At 33.7% G+C, this 24,835-nt stretch overlaps 2 protein-coding genes across 2 annotated transcripts; one reads left to right on the top strand and one right to left on the bottom strand.

The window, feature by feature from the left end:
• Positions 1 to 1,903: 1,903 nt before the first annotated feature.
• LOC123221303 lies at positions 1,904 to 5,712 on the bottom strand. Its single transcript, XM_044644109.1, has 2 exons — positions 5,348 to 5,712; positions 1,904 to 4,659 (listed from the first exon to the last, which is right to left on the bottom strand). Exon 2 carries the CDS (start codon positions 4,545 to 4,547, stop codon positions 2,295 to 2,297), a length of 2,253 nt encoding a protein of 750 aa, XP_044500044.1. The 5' UTR covers positions 4,548 to 4,659; positions 5,348 to 5,712; the 3' UTR covers positions 1,904 to 2,294.
• A 4,830-nt stretch (positions 5,713 to 10,542) lies between these two features.
• On the top strand, positions 10,543 to 23,572 carry LOC123220145 (myosin-9). The gene is made up of 38 exons (XM_044642172.1): positions 10,543 to 10,791; positions 11,641 to 11,769; positions 12,196 to 12,339; positions 12,427 to 12,572; positions 12,647 to 12,803; positions 12,935 to 12,993; positions 13,281 to 13,440; positions 13,548 to 13,697; positions 13,783 to 13,919; positions 14,000 to 14,146; positions 14,276 to 14,377; positions 14,502 to 14,559; positions 14,643 to 14,744; positions 15,654 to 15,691; positions 15,897 to 16,023; positions 16,138 to 16,308; positions 16,445 to 16,576; positions 16,709 to 16,818; positions 17,076 to 17,136; positions 17,303 to 17,480; positions 17,675 to 17,880; positions 17,981 to 18,100; positions 18,599 to 18,697; positions 18,879 to 19,100; positions 19,681 to 19,820; positions 20,000 to 20,111; positions 20,203 to 20,250; positions 20,375 to 20,626; positions 20,725 to 20,880; positions 20,964 to 21,170; positions 21,288 to 21,431; positions 21,586 to 21,656; positions 21,749 to 21,848; positions 21,924 to 21,980; positions 22,091 to 22,147; positions 22,233 to 22,313; positions 22,450 to 22,532; positions 22,923 to 23,572. Exons 1-38 carry the CDS (start codon positions 10,789 to 10,791, stop codon positions 23,044 to 23,046), a joined length of 4,590 nt encoding a protein of 1,529 aa, XP_044498107.1. The 5' UTR covers positions 10,543 to 10,788; the 3' UTR covers positions 23,047 to 23,572.
• The last annotated feature ends 1,263 nt before the right edge of the window (positions 23,573 to 24,835 follow it).

The following is a 24,835-nucleotide window of genomic DNA, read 5'->3' as shown; positions in this document are numbered from 1 at the left end:
ATTACTGATGAAATGATGTTTTTGCTTTTACAACTAATAACTAAATGTAACAAAAGTTAGATAATAGATAGATATTTAGATTTTAAAATATCGAGGGTGAGAGTTTAAGAATGCATCAAACCTGGGTCGGAATAAGTCCTTTGGCCTACAAAAGAAAATAGAAGATTGGTATGTATTCAAGGACATCACTAGGGATGGCAATTGTGACGAGTAGGGAGGGAATCTCAATTATTGTCCTTGTCTCCGTAAGAGATATCAATCTTCATCCCCGCTCTGTCCCCGTTACGAGGATGACAAAGATTCTCTATTTTCTTTTTACGAAAAAAAATTTCTTCCTCAACCTCTTCTTGTCCTCCTCTCCTCGTACCCTGTGAAAAAAAAATTCATTTTTCATACTCTTTAAACACAATATAAATTTATTAAATAACAAAATTAAGTACAATTAAAACTATTTTGCTATTTCAAATGTCATAAATATTATATATTAACTATTTTATTATGAATAAATTTAAAAAACATAAATAATTTAAAACTATAAAAATATGTTAGTATTTTAAGTAAATATATTAACATAAAAAGATAGAGGAAAAATAAGAACAAAATACATGTATCTCTATTCTCGATTTGTTTCTAATTGTAGAAATTTTTTTTATCATTGTCTCCTTCCCTGTTAGGGTTAAAATCTATAAATTTGAGTTGAAATTATCATCTCTAGACATCACTGAACTATCAAGAGAATTAATTAAGTATAACATAATTTTATATAAACTGGAAAAACTTAGTTTTAAAATGTAAAATAAAATAATAATTAATTGTGTGATATCTTATTTATTAATCCCCGGTTAGCTATGAATTGCGTGTAAATAAGAGCCTGGTGGAACAAATTGTGTCGCTGTATGAGCAAAATTGTGTTATTAAGAGAACGAGAGGTTAACAAAACTAATGAAGTGAATATTTATTATATTTATAAAATTTTAATTTATTTGATATAGTAATTACTAATTTAATTAGTATATTATTAATTTATTTATTTAATAAATATAAATGAAAAGAAAAAACTTTATTAGGCAGGCAATAAGAGAGACCTTTTATTATAATATCAATTTCTCATAAGCTGAAAAGTTTGGTTAATTATAACATTAAGAACAAAACTGACTGAAATAACCTCGATAATCAATATCCAAATCGTGGCTGTAAATTTCTGCATAATAAATATTCTAATTAGTTCGAATTTATTGTCTAGACCTGAAAAATTGCATTTGCTAAGTAACAAGCACTAACATGTAGCACGTCTGGAAGAATTGGTCAACATATATATATATATATATATATACACACACACACGAGTTCATTATTAGAATATTATTTATTTTAGATATAAGTTTTATTTTTGAGTTTTATAATCTAAAATGTATCTTAATAGTTTAAGAAACTTAGAGAGTATTTAACCAATTAAATTTTCTCATCCTTAACCTAAACAATATGAGATGCATAAACAAATTCAATATCTCTCTTATGTTTTGCTAATATAAAATTTTTCTAAGGGTATCATTTATACCCACACTTACAAGACTTTTCGTTGAGATTTATCCCATTACCGCTTAAGAAAACACGTAGAGCAACTTTGATATCATATATAATATCCTTACTTCAATAACCTGATTCACTGTTAAGATATTATTAACTTTAAATACATAATTTATCATGATTTTATTTTTGAGTTTTGTAATCCCATTTTTATTGAATGTCTCTTATGGACAATGCCCAGAGTAAACAATACCTTACCAATAAACCAAATTATTGGACTAGAGATATTACAGAAAGTCTGAGATTCAAAAAGTGAAGTGACACAACACAAATATGTTCTAATAACACGAACCATTGTTAAAAAAAGATAATGATGTGGTTTAAAACTTCTCGTTTCAGTTCATTCATCCTTCCTGGCTTCCCATAAGCAGAGTCCTCATTATACAGCAGCATTTAGATGAATAGCTGGGCATAAGTAGATACAACTTAATTCTCTAGCAGCTATGAACACTGAAGACTTACAAAATATCAGAAATTAAATTCTAGATATTCAACACTACAGCAATGAATGCCTTATTGAAGGGAACACTAATAAGATGACTGATAATGAGTTAAATTCACAATAATGCCTAGTCACATAAAATTAAGCATTTACTTTAATCCTAGTGGCTACCAAGAACTACATGAATAATGATAAAAAGAAGAATCCTTTTCACAGATGGGACAAACCCAAATTTCACAGTAGTGAACCAATTTTCAACAGTAAACTAGATTGGTGCTGCACACGTTGTTCTAAAATGGCCTGTCTGGTTGCAACGACTACAATGCACAACTCTCTTAACACGTCCCCTATCTTCTGCCCGAACTCGCTTCTTTCGTGGTCGACCAGGAGGCCTAAGTGATTTTGGTGGGTTGATAATAAGCTCAACAGCTGTGTGTGCATTTGGGTCTCCCTCTGACGATTCTTTCCAAAGACTTTTATCTGGAATTGGATGAATGGTCTGCGAATATGTCTTTCTATAGGTTGCTACAGTGAAACAACTCTCAGTAAACCTATGGACATTCTGTCTACAAGAGAGAAGAGCAGCCACAGCATGAGCACAGGGTAAGCCATACAACTGCCAGCCCCGACAAAGGCAGCAGCGGTTTCGAATGTCCACAATGTTTGTTCCTTCATGAGATATAACTTCAAATTCAGCTTCATTAGCACGAAGTACCTGATAAGTGCGTGCATGTTCTAGGGCTTCCGCAACACGCCTCTCAGCAGAAGGCACAAGAATTGATGTCCACTGCATGCTGGCCTCTCGACGTTCATTGAACCAAGTCATGAGCTGCCTCCTAATGCACTCCATCATCTGAATGATAGGAAGCCCAGAGGCTTCTAAAATCCAAGTATTTAATGATTCAACTATGTTAGCTGTCAAATGACCAAACCTTGTCCCCTCAAAATAAGCTGTGGCCCACAAACGGGGGGGAATTCGCCGTATCCAATAAGCAGCATCCTGAGATATCTCCTCAATCTCCAAAATTTTTGCTTCAAATTCAATCACAGTCAAAGCATGAGCAGCTTCCCACAAAAGGTTGACAAGCATTGTGTTATTGAACTCCTTGCGAAAGCTTTCACTCAAGTGCCGCATGCAAAACCCATGAAAAGCAGTTGGAAAGTTTGCTTCCACTCCATCTACAACGCCCTTCTGCCTGTCTGATAAAATCGTAAGTCTTGGCATGTTTTCTGTATTAATCTCAAGCAGATTATGAAGTTCAGACAGAAACCACATCCAATTATCATCATTCTCCTCATCAACAACACCAAATGCCAAAGGAAACAGAGCGCCATCTCCGTCAAAACCAGTAGCAAGAAGCAAAGTACCCAGGTATTTGCTTTTCAAAAATGTCCTATCAAGTCCAAGGAGGGGTCGACAGGCATTCAGAAAACCATAAATTGATGCCTGGAATGATATAAAGAGACGCTGAAAGCAGTTATCAGCTGGATTTCCGTAAACCGATGCAATACTCCCTGGATTTGTTCGTTTTACCTGCTCACAGTATTGAGGAAGCAAACGATACCCTTCTTCAAAAGACCCACGCATGGCAGCCATGATCCGCTCCTTGCCTCGCCAGGCTTGCTTGTATGATAAGGTAATACCATGAACCCGATGAATCTCCTCCAATATCTCCTTAGGCTTATAACTAGGATTTTCCCTAAGCTGTTGCTCAACAGAATTTGCAACCCACTGAACTGAGGCTTGCTGATGGCCAAGATGAGAAATTCCTCCACATGTATGGCTCTCATGAATGGTCCGGATTGTGAACGTCGGAACACCTGGGAGCTTTGCAGCATGTATGCGCCATGGGCATCCCTCAGATGCACATTTGGCAGTAAAACGAGTCTTGTCAGACTTTATGGTCTGCATTTCAAAGTGAAGGGCAATAGCTGTATCTCTCAATGCCCTGCGGCAGCTCTTAACATCTGGGAACTCTTGCCCAACCGTCAACTCATAAGTTGGATTTTGAGCAATAGTACGAGCCTGTATAACAGGACTGCTAACTACAAGATGGGAATGATGGACACTCAAATCATCAACAGCTTCAATAGCCATTTCATGGTGCTGGTCCACTGCTAATTCTAGATTCTCATCAAGATCTTGGCTTTCTGAAACAGCCAGTTCATTATGCTCGGCCAAAGCTAACTCATGACCTTGTTCAGTCAGAGCCAATTCATGGTCACCATGATCAGGTTTCCGTTCCATAGCTAAATCATTCTCATGTCTGTAATCCTGACCATCTTCCTCTTGTTGGTCATGGTTCTGTCCTAAACCCAAGTCTTGATCATGAGGATGTCCTAAACCCAATTCATGGTTTTGCTGTCCTAAACCCAAATGATGCTCATGAGTTTGTCCCATTTCCATCTCATGGTTCTGGCCCAGACCCAAGTTATGATTATGACCGAGTACCAGCTGTTGGTTCTGCCCCATACCTAAATTGCGTCGTTGCCCAAGAATCAAATCGTGGTTTGCCATTAAAGAAGTCAATCACGAAATATCATCAACACAATATCAGCCGTCAAAAAGAACTACAAATTGGTATTCAGATGATCAAAGACACTGCTCTTTTGATTGTGTCGATAAATGCCTGAAAGTTGTTTAACAGATGCTACTGTTAAATCAAAAGTTGTTTCATTTATTTCAAATCCACACAAATACTCAAAACAAAAACAAGTCTCATTCCAAAATGACCCCAAACATTTCCCATAACAAAAGAAAAAGGCATCCAAACATTACCAAATTTTCCATACATGACATCGACAAAAGAAACTGGGCAACCAAAATTTAAAACCTCCATGCACTGTTCCACATTGAATTCGCAAGCTCTATGACAAATAATAAACCGTGAAATTTCAGAATTTGTTATACAATACCAGTGAGAATTGCAAGTAACTCAGCAGTTTTATGCAGAAAACATACCAAATCCAACAGTCCACTAGATGCTAATCTTTCAATTTGACAATCGTATACAAATTGTTCATAAAATATATTTATTTCCGCAACTATAGCCACAATCACCAAATTATAGAAAACGTGATGCTATAAACATCAATCTAAAGCAATAATCAAGAGCAGCAAACACAGTAACATAATTAACAACGATCATCCAAAAAGACACATTAAAGCAAAATAAACAAATCTCAACAGAACTCAGTTCACACCCATTTATTGAAAACATCCATAAAACCCAAGAAACTGAAAAAAGAATTTAAAACATGACAAAATAACAAAAACCCAAAAAACAAAAGTTCCCAACAATGAACATCAAATCTTACCTGAACTTCACAACGCACATGAAAACCTACCGGTCTCCGAAACCACACCCTCTTAAAACAAAAGGAACCAGCAAAAAAAGGAAGTGGGTATTGCTACACACGAAGAAAGAAACAAGAACGCGACACAACACGGCAAGGAAGAAGCGGGAGTCGGGGTCGGAGTAAAGAGTTAGGGTTTGAGGGAATTGGGGGAAATTTGAAAAAATGGAGAGAAGGAAAATTGGCGGGTAAATTGATCTGGTAAATAGCAAGAGAAGAGAAGGGCAGTGAAGAGTTGTGGGAAGGGTTGGATTGGGAAAGGAAATTACAGGGGCAGAAGAGGGAGAGTGGTGGTGAGGGTTGAGAAGGGAAATCCAGAGCTTATTGTTGTTGCGAGAAACACAAGGGTATTTATGTCATAATTTGCTACGTTTTTCACATTTACTGTTTTGCCCCTTTTTTTTTTTTTGGAAGAGTATTGTTATGTATATAATTTTATATATAAATAATGATATATCATTATATAATTAGATAATTAAAAGTTAAAAATAAAATAATATTTAATCATATGGTGATATATTATTATTTGTGCATAAAATTTTATCTTTTTTAATTGATTAGTATATACATAAGGGAGTGTTTTGGTTTTCGGTGTGTACAGATTACTCTGTTAATATAGGATTACTTTGTTTGATTTGTCTATAATAAAAATTTTTGATAATTTTCTATTATTAAAAGTGATATATCAAGTAATATAAAAAGTAAGCTTATTAATATATCAACTTTAGGTGTTTAAATATGCCCTTATATTTTTATTTATTAATTTTTTAAAATAAAAATATATTTATTTTTAATTAATATAATAAATAATATGAAATATATTTTATAATAATTAATTTAATAACATTTAAGTAAAATAATGTATCAATATTTTTTATTACTTCTCAATAAATATAATAATTATTTATACAAATATATTTTTGTTAAATTTTATTAAACATATTAATAATTTATACTTAATAATTTATTATATTTAGGAGATTGTTAGAAATAATGCTTTATCACTAAAAATAATAAATACATAATTACTTTAAAGATATTTGGTAATAAATTATTAAAATTGATAGATATAGGTAATTATTGTATTTGATTAGCTATAATAGAATAATATTATAATATTATTTTACTTAAATGTATTGAAAATCATTTGGTATAATTATTTAAAAATATTTTTAATATCATTTATTATATTAATTAAAAGTAAGATATTTTTGTTTTAAAAAAATTAACAAATAAAGTTAAAATGATAACAAAACCATTATTATTTTGATAATCTTTAAATACTGCGATGATCTAATAATTAGATTACCTTGTACAGATCATAAAAAGGCCAAAAGGTTTATTCCCACCCAAAGTTCATTGCGTTTCCAAATTGGTAATTTTTAACTATTAAAAATTCAAACACCTATTTGTAGATGATTAAAATTAACAACACTAATTAACATTATTTATTGTTTTGCTAGATTTAAAAAACTAATAATTTTTCTTAGAATTAAATTTTAAAATTTTGTACTTTTTCTCTTAGGATTTTTTCTTTTCTCTTTTCCCTTTTTCAGGTATCGTCACTGGTCTGTTCTCTCTCCCTCCTCTTTTGTTATCCTTTTCCAGCGTCTTCTCAATTTTGTCATTTGTTAAAAATTAAGTCCTTTGAGTGTGTATAAATAATTAGTATAGAATTGTGTATAAACGATAATATATTATGATATTATTTTATCTTTAATTTAAAATGATTCTATCACATAAAAACATATTATTTTTATACATAAATTTATACTTATCTTATGTACATATAATTTTTTCTTAAAAAAATAACTCTCTCAAACAAGCTAAAGACCAGAATGACCAAGGACATTTTGGTAAAAGTGATTCTTTCAGTCAGGTTAAGTTTCAACTGTCAAACCATCCCAACTCATTCCTAGTACTTTATTTCATCACTGCTTAACTAACCATCTTCTATTTGGGCAGTTAGTCAAGATTAGGGTAAATCTTGACTAATTTTAGAAATATGCAAGAGGGTTTTTGAAGTACTTGGATTCTTTATTAATGTAAATTTTCACCATTTTTTTTTATTGGATTGGTAATTTCAACTTTCGGTAAATCAGTAACCGTCTTTTTTGTCAGGTGGGCAAGTATTTCTTTTGATTTCTTCGTCATTAACGAAGTAAAAACAATGTGCACTATTGTCTGTATATTTTATTAGCGTTTGTTTTTCTTCGTTCTAATCTTTGTATCTTTGGCAATTACTACATTGGTTACGTTCTTTGTCGTCATTTTCAACCTGGCCCGCATTGATTTTCTTCTCTCCTTCCGAGTTCTCCACACGAACATGTCAGAAATTTCATTTCTTTAGGCTTTTGTTATCGTATTTTGTTGTGTGATTGTTTCTGTTGAATGATGACGTGAATTTGATTGTCATCGGCTGATGCTGTCCGTCAGATTAATCTATGTTTTGGATGAATGTGACTGTTGCATTGATTGATGTGTAATTGTTGATCTTTAATGACAATTGGTTTAATAAACTTCTTTTAGCTATGAAAGTTTTATATTTTGGTTTTGGTTTTTGTCGTCCAGATGATGATAGCTACTCGCTGATGTTTCTTGTTTTGTCAGCTTTTGCTTTTGACTTACGTTGGCCTGTTAATGATTTTTGGTCCTTTGCAACCGGTGGATTTAAGGTTTTAAGTTTGCTGAGTTTTTCGCCATTTTGTTATTAATATAGCTTGGTAGCTTCTGGTTTGCCATCTTGTCAAGCTTGGAGGTGTTTTAATCTCCTCTAATGAACTTGGCTTGGTTACTTCTTGTTCTATGATGCTCATCTTCCCAGAACCGTTTTTCTTTCATTTGCTTGTTATCTATAAGCTTGACCTGTAAGTATATAGTTTATTTTCAATACAAATATTAGTTTGCGAGCTTCAGATTTTCGGTGCATGATGTCCCTACACCATCAAATTCCAGGGAATATCTCGTTGATGTAACCAAATAGATGAAGCTTATAACCCTAAATGTAGTCTCTCCATAATCCACTACTGAAACCCCTATTAATGTATCTGAGGAGGGTAAACTTAATCATCTGAAAATGCGAGATGCTGAAGCTCCTGTTGATCTATCAGAGGAGAGGAAGCTTATTTCCACCGGTGATGTCCCTTCGTCACCAAAGGGCAGCGAGAAGTGTCAAAAGATCGCCAGGTTATTTTCCTTGATGATGTCCTGCCATTGTCTGGCAACACTGAATCTCCTATTGAAGTACGAAAAGAGAGCTGTAAGTTCAAACCTTACGGAAATTTCTCTATTACTTCTGGTCACTCTGCATTTCATATTCTTCCCTTGTCGCCATGTATCTATAGCAACTGTGGTTGCCATCTTCCAGAATTTCTACAAAACAAGTTCGTAGCTATCACAGCTATCAAATTTTATTCTAATCTCCTTTTTCTAGGTGTTTCAAGAAGTGATGAACATGAGGAGACATCTAACTGCAAGCCAGGAAGTGAGCCAAATACATCAAATGAAACAGTTATGGAGAGAATCCCGTTTCAAGTGATACTGGTCTGCAGGCATCCAATTTGTTGGATCTCAGTGATGCTTAATTATAAGGTAGCTGTTGGCAACAGAGGAAGACAATTCTCTGGACCGCTCGCTGAACAGTGGAGTGGAAAGGATTCTTCGAGACTTCGTGAAGATATGAAGCTCTTGTTGTCACAATTATCTGCCACTCGAGGGTTTGAACAGGTACTGCCTGATTATGAGTCCTAAAGTGTCTTCAAATAGTGATGATTCTAGCTCAAATGGGATGCAAATTCTTTTAAAGATGAGGAGAGTCATGCTATCTGTTATTGACGAGAGTTATGAAAACATCTAGACTACCGTTTAATTACTAAATGTTTACTACTTATTACGTCTTTTTCTTTATAATCTGCAGGAATGAGTTAAACGAAGGTTGCGAGAAAAACCAAGTCAATAGAGGGGATGAATGAGGAGGATTATGTTATAATATTAATTGTTTTATGTATTACTATTTTTTCATATATGAATTAAAATCCAAAATAAGAAAACAATTATTAAAATAACAAATTAAAAGATGAACATGCCTAATACCATGCACAAATATAGAAGTTTTATAACACAAGTTTGTAATACCCATTTAAAATATATAAAAAAAATACTCAAATTATATGTTTATCAAATAAAAATGATCGATGAAAAAAATGATTATAATACACTAAATTAATTAAAAAAATCTCAATAAATAGTTTTAGAATATCCCGATCAATGAAATTGGAGATAATCTAAACATGCAAGATTAAAAATTAAAAATGATCATTTAGTTATAAAGAAGACATTTTGGTCATTCATCTCACTAAATAGCCTAAGATGAAATTCACAATACAATTCAAAAAATAAAATTCTAAAACTAAAAATTTCACTTAAGAGGCGGTTTCGTTCAAAAGACAAAAAAATTATTTTAATAATTTATTTTTTATTACTTGTATTATTTTATTTATTTTGTAAATAATAAATGATTATATTATTATTCTATTATCAATAATAATATAATAAGTTTTTTATTATTAATTCTACGTTAAGTGTTAAAAGATTATTAAGATAATATTTATTTTATTATATATATATATTATTTTTTTATCTTGATTGTTCGATAAATTTGTTCACAACTATATATATCCATCGTTAAATCACTATATTAGACTAATATAATATTTTACAATTTAAATCTAATGATCTTTAACCTCAAACAAGAGCGAAACTAGAAAATTATTTTTGGGAGGTCTCAAAAAATTCAAATTTGCTTACAAAAATTATTAATGTTGTTAATACATGAGGATGACATTAACAAAGAAAGAAGATAGACAAGGCTTATTTTAAATGGAAGAAACATTTAAAAAAAAAAAAAACCAAGGTTTATTTGGGTGTTTAAAATAAGAGAAAGAGAATGTATCTTAAAATGCTAGTTAATTAATTAATTAATATGATTTTGTCCAAATTATTTATTAGATTGAGACACGTGGACGAAAGAAAATCAACGTTGTAGCAAATTTTAATATGAAAAAGCTACACTCGGTCAAGAGCCACTAATTGGCGCGAAAGCAAAGGAGAAAACAACCGAACTCAAAGCTCCTCTTGAACAATGTCACTCTCTCATTTTCATTACCCTTCCTTCCATCTTACATTCACTTCTTCCATACACAAAACTACATTTTCTCCATTCTTCATTTCTATAATTTTTGACATATCGCCAATTGGGTTGGTTGGTTTGGTTAATATCGCCAATTGGAATTGGGGTTTTGAGTTGGATGGTGAAGTATTTTGAGGTTTGCAAAGGTGAGAGCTCTTTTGGATCTTGAAGCCGTAATCCATGACAAGCAAATTTTCATGGTGATAGCCTGAAAATGGTATGTCGACTTCCGCTAATCTATATGTTTTCATTTACAATTTCTGCTCTGTTGAACAGGACTTGATTGTGTAATCAATTTCGAGTTTCATGTCAAAAAGCGATTGATTTGACTCTTATGAAGCAAATATATTAATTTCAATTGTGTAGGTTGTTGAATACTCAAAAAATAAAATCAAATCCAGCAGTGTGCTAGTAATTAAGATTTGAATTTTATAATTTTATGTCAGACAACTTTGAAATTACAAGACATGTTGATTCAAAGTAGCAGTCAGGTGAACAAATTCTCAGATTTACAGGCAAAAAATAGATATTCTGACCCTGAATCGGTAAATAATATGGCTAAGACAGCAAACTACGTTTCCCTTCATTAGTTATTCAGCAAGGAATTAAGATAAGGCACTGAGCTGACTTCTGGTGAAGTAAACCAACTAGTGAAACCTTAGCATTGCATAGATATTATTATGTGTCTTCTTTTATCTTGTAAGGATCTGAAACAAGGTAGTAGCTCATCCTAAAGTTTTGGACTTTAGGATGCAAATTGTGCCTATAGCATTTTGTAATTTCAGTTTTCTGCTGATTTAACTTAAGTTGTCATGGTCAAAGGATGATAGATTTGAAGGTCTGGTGGCATGCGTGAATTATCTAATGAAAGCTTACATAGAATTCGCTACAGAAGAAAACAGTATTTTGTTGTGATGTTGGTGGAAATTTCTCATTGACTACACCGATTTAATGAATTGCACCAGCAGAGAGCAAAAATAAATTCATCTGTGAAGGACATAATCTTTCTCTTTTTCAAAGAATATCTTTATAGTGGTCACTACAAAACTTTCCTTGACATCTGCAGGCGGCTCCAGTAAATATTATTGTTGGTTCTCATGTCTGGGCAGAACACCCAGAATTGGCTTGGGTTGATGGGCAGGTTTCAAAAATTACAGGAAAGGATGTTGAGATCCAGGCTAGTGATGGAAAGAAGGTTAGTGAACCGCCCAAGAATCCAAGTTACTTTAAATTAACATTTTAATACTTCTTTCTGTTTCTTTATAGAATTTTAAGAACAAATTCCAATATCAATTATTTAAATTCAATTATTGTACTTGCATCTTTGACCTTAGTTCCCTTTCTTTTTATCATTGCATCAACAATGACATTTTGAGATATTAAAACAAAAAACTTCTTGTTATTAGTAACATGAATTTCAGTAAAAATGTATTGTTATATCCAATTTCTCCAGTGAGTGAAACTATAAGTATCTTATACTTCAAATTTATCCTTTAATCACTTTAAATGATATGGTTTAGTAGAAACCACCAAAAAGTACACAACTTGAAAGTAAACCTTTCAATAAGTGGTTATATTACCATTACTTTTTGACATTTGATATTTATGGGGTAACTTTCAGATTGTTGCAAACTTATCAAAAATTTACCCAAAAGATATGGAAGCTCCTGCTGGGGGCGTTGATGACATGACAAAGCTGTCCTATTTGCATGAGCCTGGAGTTCTGGAGAACTTAAAAATTAGATATGAACTCAATGAAATCTATGTAAGCTTTATAATCGATGAAGTTTACGTCCTTACTTAAAGTGGCATGTGCTAATACATATATCTCTAATGCTTGTCATCATTGCAGACATATACTGGAAATATTCTTATTGCCATCAATCCATTCCAAAAATTGCCTCATATCTATGATGCTCACATGATGCAACAGTACAGGGGAGCTCCATTTGGAGAATTAAGTCCTCATGTTTTTGCAGTAGCTGATGTTGCCTACAGGTTTTCTTCATTCCATACCAGAAGCTGTATATTGCTCTCTATATATTCAACAATTATGCTTTAACTGCTTTCAGGGCAATGGTCAATGAGGGGAAAAGTAATTCAATTCTGGTCAGTGGTGAAAGCGGAGCAGGCAAAACTGAGACTACAAAAATGCTTATGCGCTACCTGGCCTTTTTAGGTGGTAGGACTGCTACAGAAGGACGGACAGTTGAACAACAAGTTCTTGAAGTATGATCAACGGATACTTTTAATTTTTATGCTTTAATGAAGTTTTATCACTCCATATTATCTTCTATCAAATATGTTTATTTGGTTTCACATTTGAATGTTGATGAGAATATTGTACTCTCCTAATGCAGTCAAACCCAGTTCTTGAAGCGTTTGGAAATGCTAAAACAGTTAGAAATAATAATTCGAGGTGAGAGAGCTTCTAATGGAAAAGTAGAGTGTTGCTTTTGTTTCCATTATGTCCAATTTCTCTCAACTCGAAAGTTCTGAAATGAAGATGTTTCTTTCACTCATGTATAGTATACCAAATCCAAGCAAGCATCATATTGTTAAATTCTCCTTGTTGATGAATTAATTGTTTCTTGTTCATGCATTCTCTTGATGCTTTAAGTTTAACTTATCACAAGAGCAGGCGAATTCTTATTATTTTTTGCTAGTTTGACATTGATTTTTGTCCTGAAATCAATACTGGTGCAGTCGTTTTGGTAAATTTGTTGAGATCCAGTTTGATAAGCAAGGAAGAATCTCAGGAGCTGCCATCAGAACGTACCTTCTGGAGAGATCTCGTGTTTGCCAAATTGCTTCCCCTGAGCGCAACTACCACTGCTTTTACCTCCTTTGTGCTGCACCACAGGAGGTATTTTACTATTGGAATGAAATGTCTGATTGATTTTATCTAGTTTTTGGTGCGTTGAATAATATCAATTTCTTATAATCTCTTGCTGAAGTTACTACTGTTAACAGGAAGTTGACAAGTACAAGCTGGGAAGCCCTAAATCATTTCACTATCTTAACCAGTCAAGTTGCTTTGAACTAGTTGGTGTAAGTGATGCCCATGATTATCTTGCCACAAGGAGAGCTATGGATATCGTTGGAATAAATGCGAAGGATCAGGTATACCCTTTACAGAATTATGCATTTAACTACTTTGAAACTTAGAACTAGGAAGGACCATCCTCTAACCAGCTCTCTCTTTCAGGAAGCAATTTTCAGAGTTGTTGCTGCAATACTTCATATTGGAAATATTGAATTTGCTAAGGGAAAAGAAGTTGACTCATCAGTTCCGAAAGATGACACAACCAAATTCCATCTTAAAACAGCAGCAGAGCTTCTTATGTATGAATTCTTGATATCAGTACCATAGTTCATATTCTTTCTTTCCCTTAATTGTATTATTCAAGTTTACTTTGTTGTAGGTGTGATCCTGTGGCCTTGGAGGATGCATTAATTAAACGTGTTATGATTACCCCTGAGGAGGTTATAAAGCGAAGCCTTGACCCTCAAAGTGCTTCAATTAGCAGGGATGGTTTGTCTAAGACAATTTACTCTCGATTATTTGACTGGTAAATGTAATTGTGCAATAAAATACATCAGTGCTTAATTTTTGTACTACAATTACTACAACACTTATGTACTGGAATGAGAATTGAGATTAAGATATGATGCTAATATATATTTGTTGATATGCACAGGCTGGTGGATAAAATTAATAACTCCATTGGACAAGATCCTAACTCAAAATCTCTCATTGGTGTCCTTGACATTTATGGTTTTGAGAGCTTTAAGCATAACAGGTAACAATTTTTAAACACTATATGCATCAACAAGATGTCACATTGAAGATCTTGTAGGATACTACCTATTAAGATTTGGGTTAATATTTCATGAAACTTAGTTTACCATAGTCCACTTGTGCAGTTTTGAGCAATTTTGTATTAATTTCACCAATGAGAAGTTGCAGCAGCATTTCAATCAGGTAAATGTTTCAAAAACTATTTGCCATTTGAACTACTGTATAATTAGTAACTTGTACTTGAAGAGTTTGGCAATGTCTTTCAGCATGTCTTCAAGATGGAACAAGAAGAGTACACTAAAGAAGAGATTAATTGGAGCTACATTGAGTTTGTTGATAATCAAGATGTTTTGGATCTTATTGAAAAGGTTATTCCTCTTTCTCCTGTACAACTCAATTCTTCATTGTTTATTTTGAACCTAATTCCACGGCTTCTAGATCTTAAATGAACGCTGACATCTGTATGAACCTAAATGCCTAGTCTATACTTCAATTGTATAGCCAGTCAGCTTTTTATTAACATATCTTTTCATATCTGATCTATATATAAATATCATGAGTCTAAAGATGCTAAATTTGAGAAGTAACGACAACAAGGATTTGGGCATGAAAGCGTGGTTAGTCTTCCAATTATTTCAACAGTTTCATATTTAGTCTAGTCAACTAGATTTTCAAAGATAGGAATATTCAATATTTGACTGGATTTCTAACAGTTATTAAATTTCCAAGCTCAGTGGCAATAATTTCCATGGAGGATGATTGACTAGTGAATCTTCCTTGCTTGTGGGCTTTTCGACAATAGCACCTCATATGGCTTATGTCTCTTTACATTTTAGTATGGCTTATGTATTAAGTTACATTTTTTTTGTTCATGCAAGTTGGTTTCTGGCACTTTCTTAGCATGTAATGATAGATCGAACAATTGGCAAGAGTTATTCATCATTTTATGTTTTCACTAATAATTCTACTCTTAATTTTGCAAAAGAATTCTATCTATGATTTTAACAAAGTAAGCTTTATTTATCAGGCAAAAAAGATGCATTATTTTTACTGGAAAAATTTCTCCAAACATCTATAGTTCATATTTTTATTATGGTTGAGGAATTGGGGAAGGGATGTTGGGAAGAGTTCACAATTCCAAATTTATTGCTTCTTTTGGAGCCCACAATACTCAACTTGGCCTTTCTCATGATTAAATGGGTTGGCTACAAGAATTGTAGTTCAAATCTTGTTTTCTAGTTCTAGTCTTACACTTTTTTTTTTTTAAATTTTTGCAGAAACCAAGTGGAATTATCGCTCTCCTCGATGAAGCTTGGTAATTTCTTTTCCATTTTCTCTTTTCAAAGAAACATGGCTGTGATTCACTATATGTTTTACATTTAAACTGTTGTTCCTTTGTTTTTCTCTTGATCAAAATTTTGAAACAATATGAAACTTGTAGGATGAAAGACTCTAGAATCAAGCTCCTATTTGATGGTCATATTACTTTTCTCATTTTGTAATCTTACCTTTGTTTACAGCATGTTTCCAAAATCGACACATGAAACATTTGCAAATAAGCTCTACCAGACCTTCAAAAGTAATAAGCGCTTTATAAAGCCAAAATTGTCTCGTATAGATTTTACCATTTCTCATTATGCTGGAGAGGTATGTTCAACAAACAAAGTTTTACCAAACATACAAAATTCCATCACCAGAAAAGTTGTTGGTATGAATTGTTTGACTATTCAAGTTATTTTTCTTAATAACATTTCTTTACAGGTCCAGTATCAATCTAATCATTTTTTGGACAAAAATAAGGATTATGTGGTTCCTGAACATCAGGATTTGTTGAGTGCTTCCAAATGTTCTTTTGTAGCTGGACTTTTCCCACCACTTCCAGAAGAGACATCTAAATCTTCCAAGTTTTCTTCAATTGGTTCTCGCTTTAAGGTAGTTCTCATGTGAAAGTTGATGAAAACCAGAGTCTATATGTACTGTCTTATGCCACTTATAAAAAACACTGCAAATCCTTTTTATGCTGCAAGAATCTGAAGAATTGCATTTTTATGGTGTAAAAATTATATAGGTACAACTACAACAATTAATGGATACATTAAACTCTACAGAACCCCACTACATCAGATGTGTAAAGCCAAACAACCTTCTTAAACCTGCCATATTTGAGAATCTAAACATTATGCAACAGCTGCGTTGTGGTGTGAGTACAATTTCTTATATTTATATATTTTTCTTCTTTCAGTTTTACTTTGGTTTCTGGAATGAAAGAGATGATTTTGAGTTCTTAAATAGTTTTCTCATGTTTAGCTATTATTGATGGCTTTCTCTGTAGGGTGTTTTAGAGGCAATCAGAATCAGTTGTGCTGGATACCCTACTCGCCGTCCCTTCTTTGAATTCATCAACCGGTTTGGGCTTCTTGCCACTGAGGCTTTGGAAGGAAAGTAAGTCACTTTTTTCCTAACATTGCAGTTAAGCAGAAAAAAAAGAAAAGAAAACAAGTTATAAGCTGTTTGACAATAGAAGTGTGTAGCTGGGTTTGACTTTCTAGTTGAATTTTTTTATATTAAACTTACAGCCCCTGTGCTACCGGTTCTTCAACCCTAGGGGACGACCTCTATTTTTTTGTATCAAAAGGCTATTTTCTGATCATAAATGAACTAACATGCATAATATCCTTTGTTAATGCATCTGTGAGCAGCTATGATGAAAAGGTTGCTTGCAAAAAGATTTTGGAAAAGATAGGGCTTCAAGGATATCAGGTAATATAAGAGATATCTCTGTGCTGCCTTGTAGAGCTGCTTATGATATTTTGTTCTCTTGTGGGACTGCTTATAATATTTTGTTCTCTGAGTTGCACTAGATATGTTAAATGCAATACCTGACTCATAAGAATTTATTTTATTTGCCTTGGAAATAACTGTGTAGATAGGTAAAACAAAGGTATTCTTAAGAGCTGGTCAAATGGCTGAATTAGATGCACGGAGAGCTGAAGTACTCAATAATGCTGCAAAAACCATCCAGCGGCGTGTACGAACTCATATTGCTCGTAAACGGTTTATTGCATTGCGAGAGGCTACTGTGGTTTTGCAATCTGTGTGCAGGGGTGAGTCATCTGAACAATTTATTGCATAAATTAGGTTCTGTGACTGCATTTATTGCTGTCACTATGGGGCAAGTAGTTCTCTTAATAAAAGATGCATTTATTTTGTCTTTTCACAAAGCTGTTCAGGACATCTGTTAATGGTAAATCAGTTTCCTTTTCTAATTTACTTTTGCATGCATTTGGATGACTTGTAGGAAGACTGGCATGCAAAATTTTTGATGGCATGAAGAAGGAGGCAGCTGCTGTGAAAATTCAGAAGAATGTACGAAGATATGCAGCCAGAAAAGCTTATAAGAAACTCCATGTTTTGGCACTTTCCTTGCAAACAGGTTTAAGGGCAATGGCTGCTCGTAAAGAATTCAGATACAAGAAACAAACTAAAGCTTCAATAATTATTCAGGTTACAACCTTAGCATTCATATTGCTAGAATTATTAATTTTTCTTTGCATATCCAGTTGTTTATAACTGTTCCCTTTTTACGGATAAATGAAAACTATAGGCCCGGTGGCGTTGCCATAAAGCTACTTCATATTATAAGAAGCTCAAGAGAGGAACAATTTTTGCACAGACAAGATGGAGAGGTAGAATTGCTCGGAGAGAGCTCAGGAAGCTCAAAATGGTCGGTAAAGAATAACTTTTTTGATATAGTTTCATACAATTTACTCCTGTATTAAACATTGAAACACTATTTTGCATAGAGGGCTAGACCTTTTAGCTGATAATCAATTTGAGGTACTACCAACCTTTTGTTGTGTATTTGGAGTTTGGGATGAGGGGGTAGAATCATTCTAGTCCAACAAAAATAAGCCTATAACAATTGCATTTATCTATTTCAAGAAAATTATGAACATTAATGGAGAAATCTTTAATATTAAACAAAATGAAAACTATTATTCAAAAGAAAATTAGAAATCGGTCGTGGAATTTCTAAGAAATGCTAAAAGAGAGAACAAACAATTCATGTTGAAAGAGAAAGCAAGCGTGGACATCTTTTCAATTTTTTGTCTAAAGTGTACCTTGAGCATATATCCTCTCAACTGTAAGTTGGCACTTCATATATATGTAGCTCATTTTGACTTCTAGTAAAAACATCCATCTCTTTTTTTTTTTCCTGCAGGCTGCAAGGGAAACAGGTGCACTCAAAGAAGCAAAAGATAAGCTTGAGAAACATGTCGAGGAACTCACATGGCGTTTACAGTTGGAGAAACGTTTACGGGTAATGATTATGTTTTGATGTAGACATCACATTATGGTATAATAATTAAAAAAAGAAGCCAATAGATAACATAAGCCTTTTCTATTAGAAGTCTATGTTTCATAATTTATTACTCAACTTCAAAATCTTTCAATTACTTTTCTATTAAATCATGTATCAAGGCTTAAAAATATGCATGCAGACAGACTTAGAAGAAGCAAAGACACAAGAGGTAACAAAGTTGCAGAACTCATTGCAAGAAATGCAGAGGAAAGTTGAAGAAACAAAGGCATTGCTTATCAAGGAACAAGAGGCTGCAAAGAAAGCTATTGAAGAAGTACCTCCTGTTATTAAAGAAACCCAAGTTGTAGTTGAAGATACCAAAAAAGTTGAGTCGCTAACAGCAGAAGTGGAGAGCCTAAAGGTAAGAGGTTCAACCATTGATTAGTACTAAATTTCTTTTGATAAAATGACTCTGTATATTCAGTAATAATTTCCTTGACATATAAATTGATTCCATCTTCACTTTCATGTAGTAAGGTGAAACCTTCTCTTAAAGATAAATATTATATTCAGTCATAACATTTTTCTCTAGAACACCTCAGTGGCAATTACTTTCACATTAAGATTTGAAACTTCCATGCAGTGCAAGAATGAGATTGATCTTGAGTTGTAAGTTTTAACCGGTCAAATTTACAAAAACAACATTACATTACTTTTTTTCCCCAAAAATTAATGTTCAATTTACATAATATTGCAGCTAGCATTGTTTTGTCATGCTATCAAAAAGGGAGAGGTTTGAAGTTCTATATTTGTTTTTCTTGTCAAAGTAAGAAGTTGGAAACCTACGTTCAAGATTTGTTTAATGCGTTAGGACGTTAGTAGAACCATTAAGAGTCAATGTATGAGTTTTCATCAGTTTGCTATGGGTCTAAATACAGCTCATTGTATTATGTTGGAAGTTGATCATAATCATCCAATCTCAGACAGTCGTGGTTCTGTAGGATTCATTGCAATCAGAAAAACAAAGAGCTGATGAATCTGAAAGAAAATACAACGAAGTCCAAGAGACAAGTGAAGAAAGACAGAAAAAATTAGAAGAAACAGAGAAAAAAGTTCAGCAACTCCAGGAATCATTGACCAGGTAGTATACTTTCTCTCACTCTATTTGATTCATCTTCATCACTAATTTGAATCAAATACAAATCGTGTAATCTGTTTCTACTTAATATAAAATGTGATGCTTAACTTTATATTGTGGATGAAATGATTCACTACTTAAAACTTTTCTAATGTAATTCAATTTTACACTACCACAATTAGGCTAGAAGAGAAGTTGACCAATTTAGAATCAGAGAATCAAGTACTACGGCAACAGGCTGTGTCCATGACACCCAACAAGTTCCTTTCAGGACGATCTAGATCAATATTACAGGTACTCGAGGAAATAAAGTATTAAATTTTCAATTTAAGTATTTGTTATCTAGAAGGTTTAAACATCTTCACGTTTTCTAAAAAATTTGCAGAGGAGTGCTGAGAGTGGTCATATGTTAGTGGATACTAAGACATCTATTGTAAGTGGAGCTCTTATAACTATATATTTCATTGAAAGCAAGGAGAGAAAATTATACTATAAGATTTACCCAAATGTTCTTGCTTGCCTACTTTTGTTGTTGATAAGTCTATATATGGGAACAGGATCTACATAGCACTTCAATAAATAGAGATCCTTCAGAAGTAGAGGATAAACCACAAAAATCACTAAATGAGAAACAACAAGAGAACCAGGAGTTGCTCATTCGTTGTATTGCACAACACCTAGGTTTTTCTAGGAACCGGCCCATCGCTGCCTGTATCATATACAAATGCCTCTTGCAGTGGAGATCTTTTGAAGTTGAGAGAACAAGCGTATTTGACCGCATTATTCAAACCATTGGCAATGCTATTGAGGTTTGAACTATCCAATTTTCTGCGCTTGTATAATATTTTATTAACTATTCTAAAAATCAAATCTAGTTTGAACTTGAATGTTATATATTGGATTTCAGACTCAAGATAACAATGATATTTTGGCCTACTGGTTATCCAATGCCTCTACACTGCTCTTGCTACTTCAGCGAACATTGAAAGCCAGTGGTGCAGCTGGAATGACTCCCCAACGTCGTCGATCATCATCAGCCACACTATTTGGGAGGATGACACAAGTACAAATTTCTCCATTAGAATCAATTACTCATTTAGTAAAGTATCTTTATTTCAACTAATGCGATTGAATGTTATTTTTAAGAGTTTTCGTGGGTCTCCACAAGGGGTTAATCTTTCCTTGATCAACGGTAGCATAAGTGGTGGAATGGATTCCTTAAGGCAAGTTGAAGCCAAGTACCCAGCTTTGCTTTTCAAACAGCAGCTTACAGCTTATGTTGAAAAGATTTATGGAATGATTCGAGATAATTTGAAGAAAGAAATTTCTCCATTACTTGGGCTGTGCATCCAGGTATAATATTTTTCTTTAAAAATGATCATTGTGTATATGCTTCTCTGAATCTGGAATTAGAAAAACATTCCTTCCAATCTAAACTCTTTAAATTTTAATTTGAATATGATGAAATAGGCACCAAGAACATCCAGAGCAAGCTTAGTCAAGGGATCATCACGTTCAGTTGCTAACACTGCAGCCCAGAAAGCTTTAATTGCACACTGGCAAGGGATTGTGAAGAGCCTTGAAAACTTCTTAAACACTTTGAAAATTAATTATGTTAGTTAGACCTAATTTTATTCTACTCCTCCTTTATAGCTTTCCTGTTTCGCTCATTTTCTAGAGATCCATCATGAATATCCTAGTTTCTTTTTTTTTTTAAACCTGATTCTCACAGCAAATCTTTTGTCTAACTTTTGATATCTTGTACTAGGTACCCCCATTTTTAGTTCGTAAGGTCTTCACTCAAATATTTTCCTTCATCAATGTTCAACTTTTCAACAGGTTTGATTCTATTGTTGCTTTTGGATCATTTTAGTACTGAAGGTACAAGTTCCTCTTGTCTTTTATATCTCCCACCACTTTCTTGGTTTCAGCCTTTTGCTGAGGAGAGAGTGTTGTTCGTTTAGTAATGGTGAATACGTTAAAGCTGGATTGGCTGAATTGGAGCATTGGTGTTATAAAGCAACAGATGAGGTGATTTTATTGAACTGCTGCTTTACTTCATTATTTACTTATTGTATTAACAAAACAAGCAAAAAATGAGTGCAGTATGCAGGTTTAGCCTGGGATGAGCTCAAGCATATAAGGCAGGCCATTGGGTTTCTTGTATGTTTCTATTCTAATCTTAGCTTTCCATTTGTTCTTTATTACTTGTTGTGACGAGGAAAAGTAAGAGGAGAGGAAATTTTCTTAAATGTTACCTTTTTCCAATTCAGGTCATACATCAAAAATCGAAGAAGACACTGGACGAAATAAGCCATGACCTCTGCCCAGTGCGTGATGCTTATCAAATATTAGCAAGTTGTTTCTGTGCCCTCTTCTTTTCCGAATTTCAATCAAATTAATTTTTATTGACAGGTCCTTAGCATACAGCAGCTATATCGGATCAGTACAATGTACTGGGATGACAAGTATGGCACACATAGTGTGTCTCCAGATGTAAGTTGTCTATGCATACCATTACTCAGACTAGGTTAGAGTCATCTTTATCTCATGGAATGGACTGAAAAAAATTCCTTGGTATGGTAGACATTCATCTAAACTGACTGCAGCCATGTTAATGTTTGTTTTGTAGGTTATATCCAATATGAGGGTATTGATGACAGAAGATTCCAACAATGCAGTTAGCAGCTCCTTCCTGTTGGATGATGATTCAAGGTTAGTAAATGACGTTAACAATGTGTCAAATTTTTTCTTCCCTCCAATTATGTTTTTGTTCGTTTTCCATTTTATTAAACTATTGTTATATCTTGGCTACTTTATTGGATTTCTCGTTGAAAAGTACCTTGAAAACTAAGGCAGAAAAAACCATGTTCATCATGTAGTTATTTGGAAATTAACTTGAATGTTTTAACATTTAGTTGAGAGTTGCACTATATAGCTGAAATGTTTGATAAAAAATTTAGATGACAGTGAGAAAGGCTATGCATAATTTGATTGGTTTCCCATTGTTGCTAGACACTCTTCCAAGCTGCCTTTCGGCCCTTACCTACATCATTTCCTTGTGGATGTCACTGACCTCTTACTACTTAATTTGTTATGCTGCAGCATTCCATTTTCAGTAGATGACCTATCAAAATCAATGGAACAAATTGACATCTCTGACATTGAACCACCTCCTCTTATCCGCGAGAATTCAGGGTTTAGTTTCTTGTTGCCTCTGTCTGATTAATCAACATGGAAGGATTCTTTTTGCTGGCATCTCTTGACTGTGAAGGTGTAGACCAAAGGTTACAGCCTCCAAGATTTTGGAGGGCTAGCATTTTTGATCGTGAAGGTGTAGACTCAAGCTTACAACTTCGAAGATTTTGGATGTTTTTTGGAGGGCTGTTCATTCTTTATATTAGATAAATAGTTCATTTATTCAAACAGGGATAACTTTGATCCCCATGCAACATAAAGTTGAAGATTTACTCTTTGTTGACTAGAGCCATAGCTATCTTGAAGTAAGGCACTACTTGCTGAAATCCCACAAAATGGAGGAGCCACAAGCATCATATTGAACCACTTCCACCTCTTTATTCTGAAGATGACAAAGAAATATGCTACCTCCGAATCTTATGAAAACAAATTCTGAATTCTAAGAAATGAAATTATTTGAGACTAGAGATTTAGAACATGTTTTGTAGGTTGACATTACTATTGGATTCTTCTTCCACATGGGTTTGAAATTCAATCTATATCTCAAGGTCCATCTAGTTCTGCAGCGTGCATTGCTTGAGTAAAGTATGTGGGTCTTCTATTTCTTTTTCATGAACCATATCTCCGTACCTGACTTCTACTTAACAACATACTGCAAAAGCCCATCAGAAGACTCATCAAGAATGTGTTCAAGTAGTTGAAATAAATGGCTATATTTCCCCGCATAGCAAACCAGCGTATGATTGTCACTGTCACTCCAAGTTGTAATAGTGGGATGCGGGCGGTAACGTTAGTATTACCATGTTTGTCTAAGACTATTAGGAAGTTAGCATACAGTAAACCTGCATGAACATTGAAACTACAGAATGTGATAGTATATTACGATTTCAAATATAAGGTATTTCAAATATAAGTATGAGACACAGTAAAAAAGTTATGAGTTTCTGCTCTGGGCCACTGGTAGTACCATATGCCTCTCCTTCCACGCAAAAGGGAACCATCTTCAGTCGAATGTGATGAACAACCCAATGTAGGTTGTAAAACTTTTTGACCTTATAAATCCAGTTATTAACATCAACACCGCGAAATTTCAGCACATCAACCCGAAGCATCTTCAGAAAGACTCCAAACTCTCCTGCCAGTCACATCTTGTAATTGCTGGCCTAACTCGGAAAGTTGCATGTCCGTAGTCGCCATGTATTGCTTCATCAACTCAGTATATTTGGCTATTTGTCCATCACTGTGTTGCTTGAAGCTTTCCTCCACACCCCTCATGGTTTCCACAACCTCTTCGTTCATTATCTCTCAATGAAAATACCAATTACGAACCTAATTAATTTGTCAAGCAAACACACTCTTCAAGTCAGTGCAAAACTTTAATATTCTACCGGAATGTTAAAATGGTTTTAATATTTTCATAACCTCCATAGATTTATTGATACTTTGTAGGGAATAGTAAAACTTAATGCAACAAGGGATCAATCATTTTCATGTCCCCTACGTAAGACATGCTATAGCTTGAAGAGATTATCTTTAGGCTAATGTCGCTAATATATCTTGTAATTGTTGGTGCATACTGGTCGCTTCCTGTTTCTTACCGGTCCATGTTGCCCTCCAAGATGTTCAGCGACCACCTTCTCCCTCCTTCTTCTGCCCTCGAGTCCGTTGAGGTTTTTCAATTGTGTTCTTTGAAATGGGATTGTGAAATTTCTGAAAAGTTGGGAAATTTTGCATTCTTTGTGGGGAGCTTTATTCAACGAATAATTTGGAGGCCCTAGTGTATCTGATTATGAAAAGCTACAAGCTGAAAATTTTCAGCC

This window comes from Mangifera indica, chromosome 7 (assembly GCF_011075055.1).
Source record: "Mangifera indica cultivar Alphonso chromosome 7, CATAS_Mindica_2.1, whole genome shotgun sequence".
Lineage (NCBI taxonomy): Eukaryota > Viridiplantae > Streptophyta > Magnoliopsida > Sapindales > Anacardiaceae > Mangifera > Mangifera indica.
This window is presented reverse-complemented; position numbering and strand designations above follow the sequence as displayed.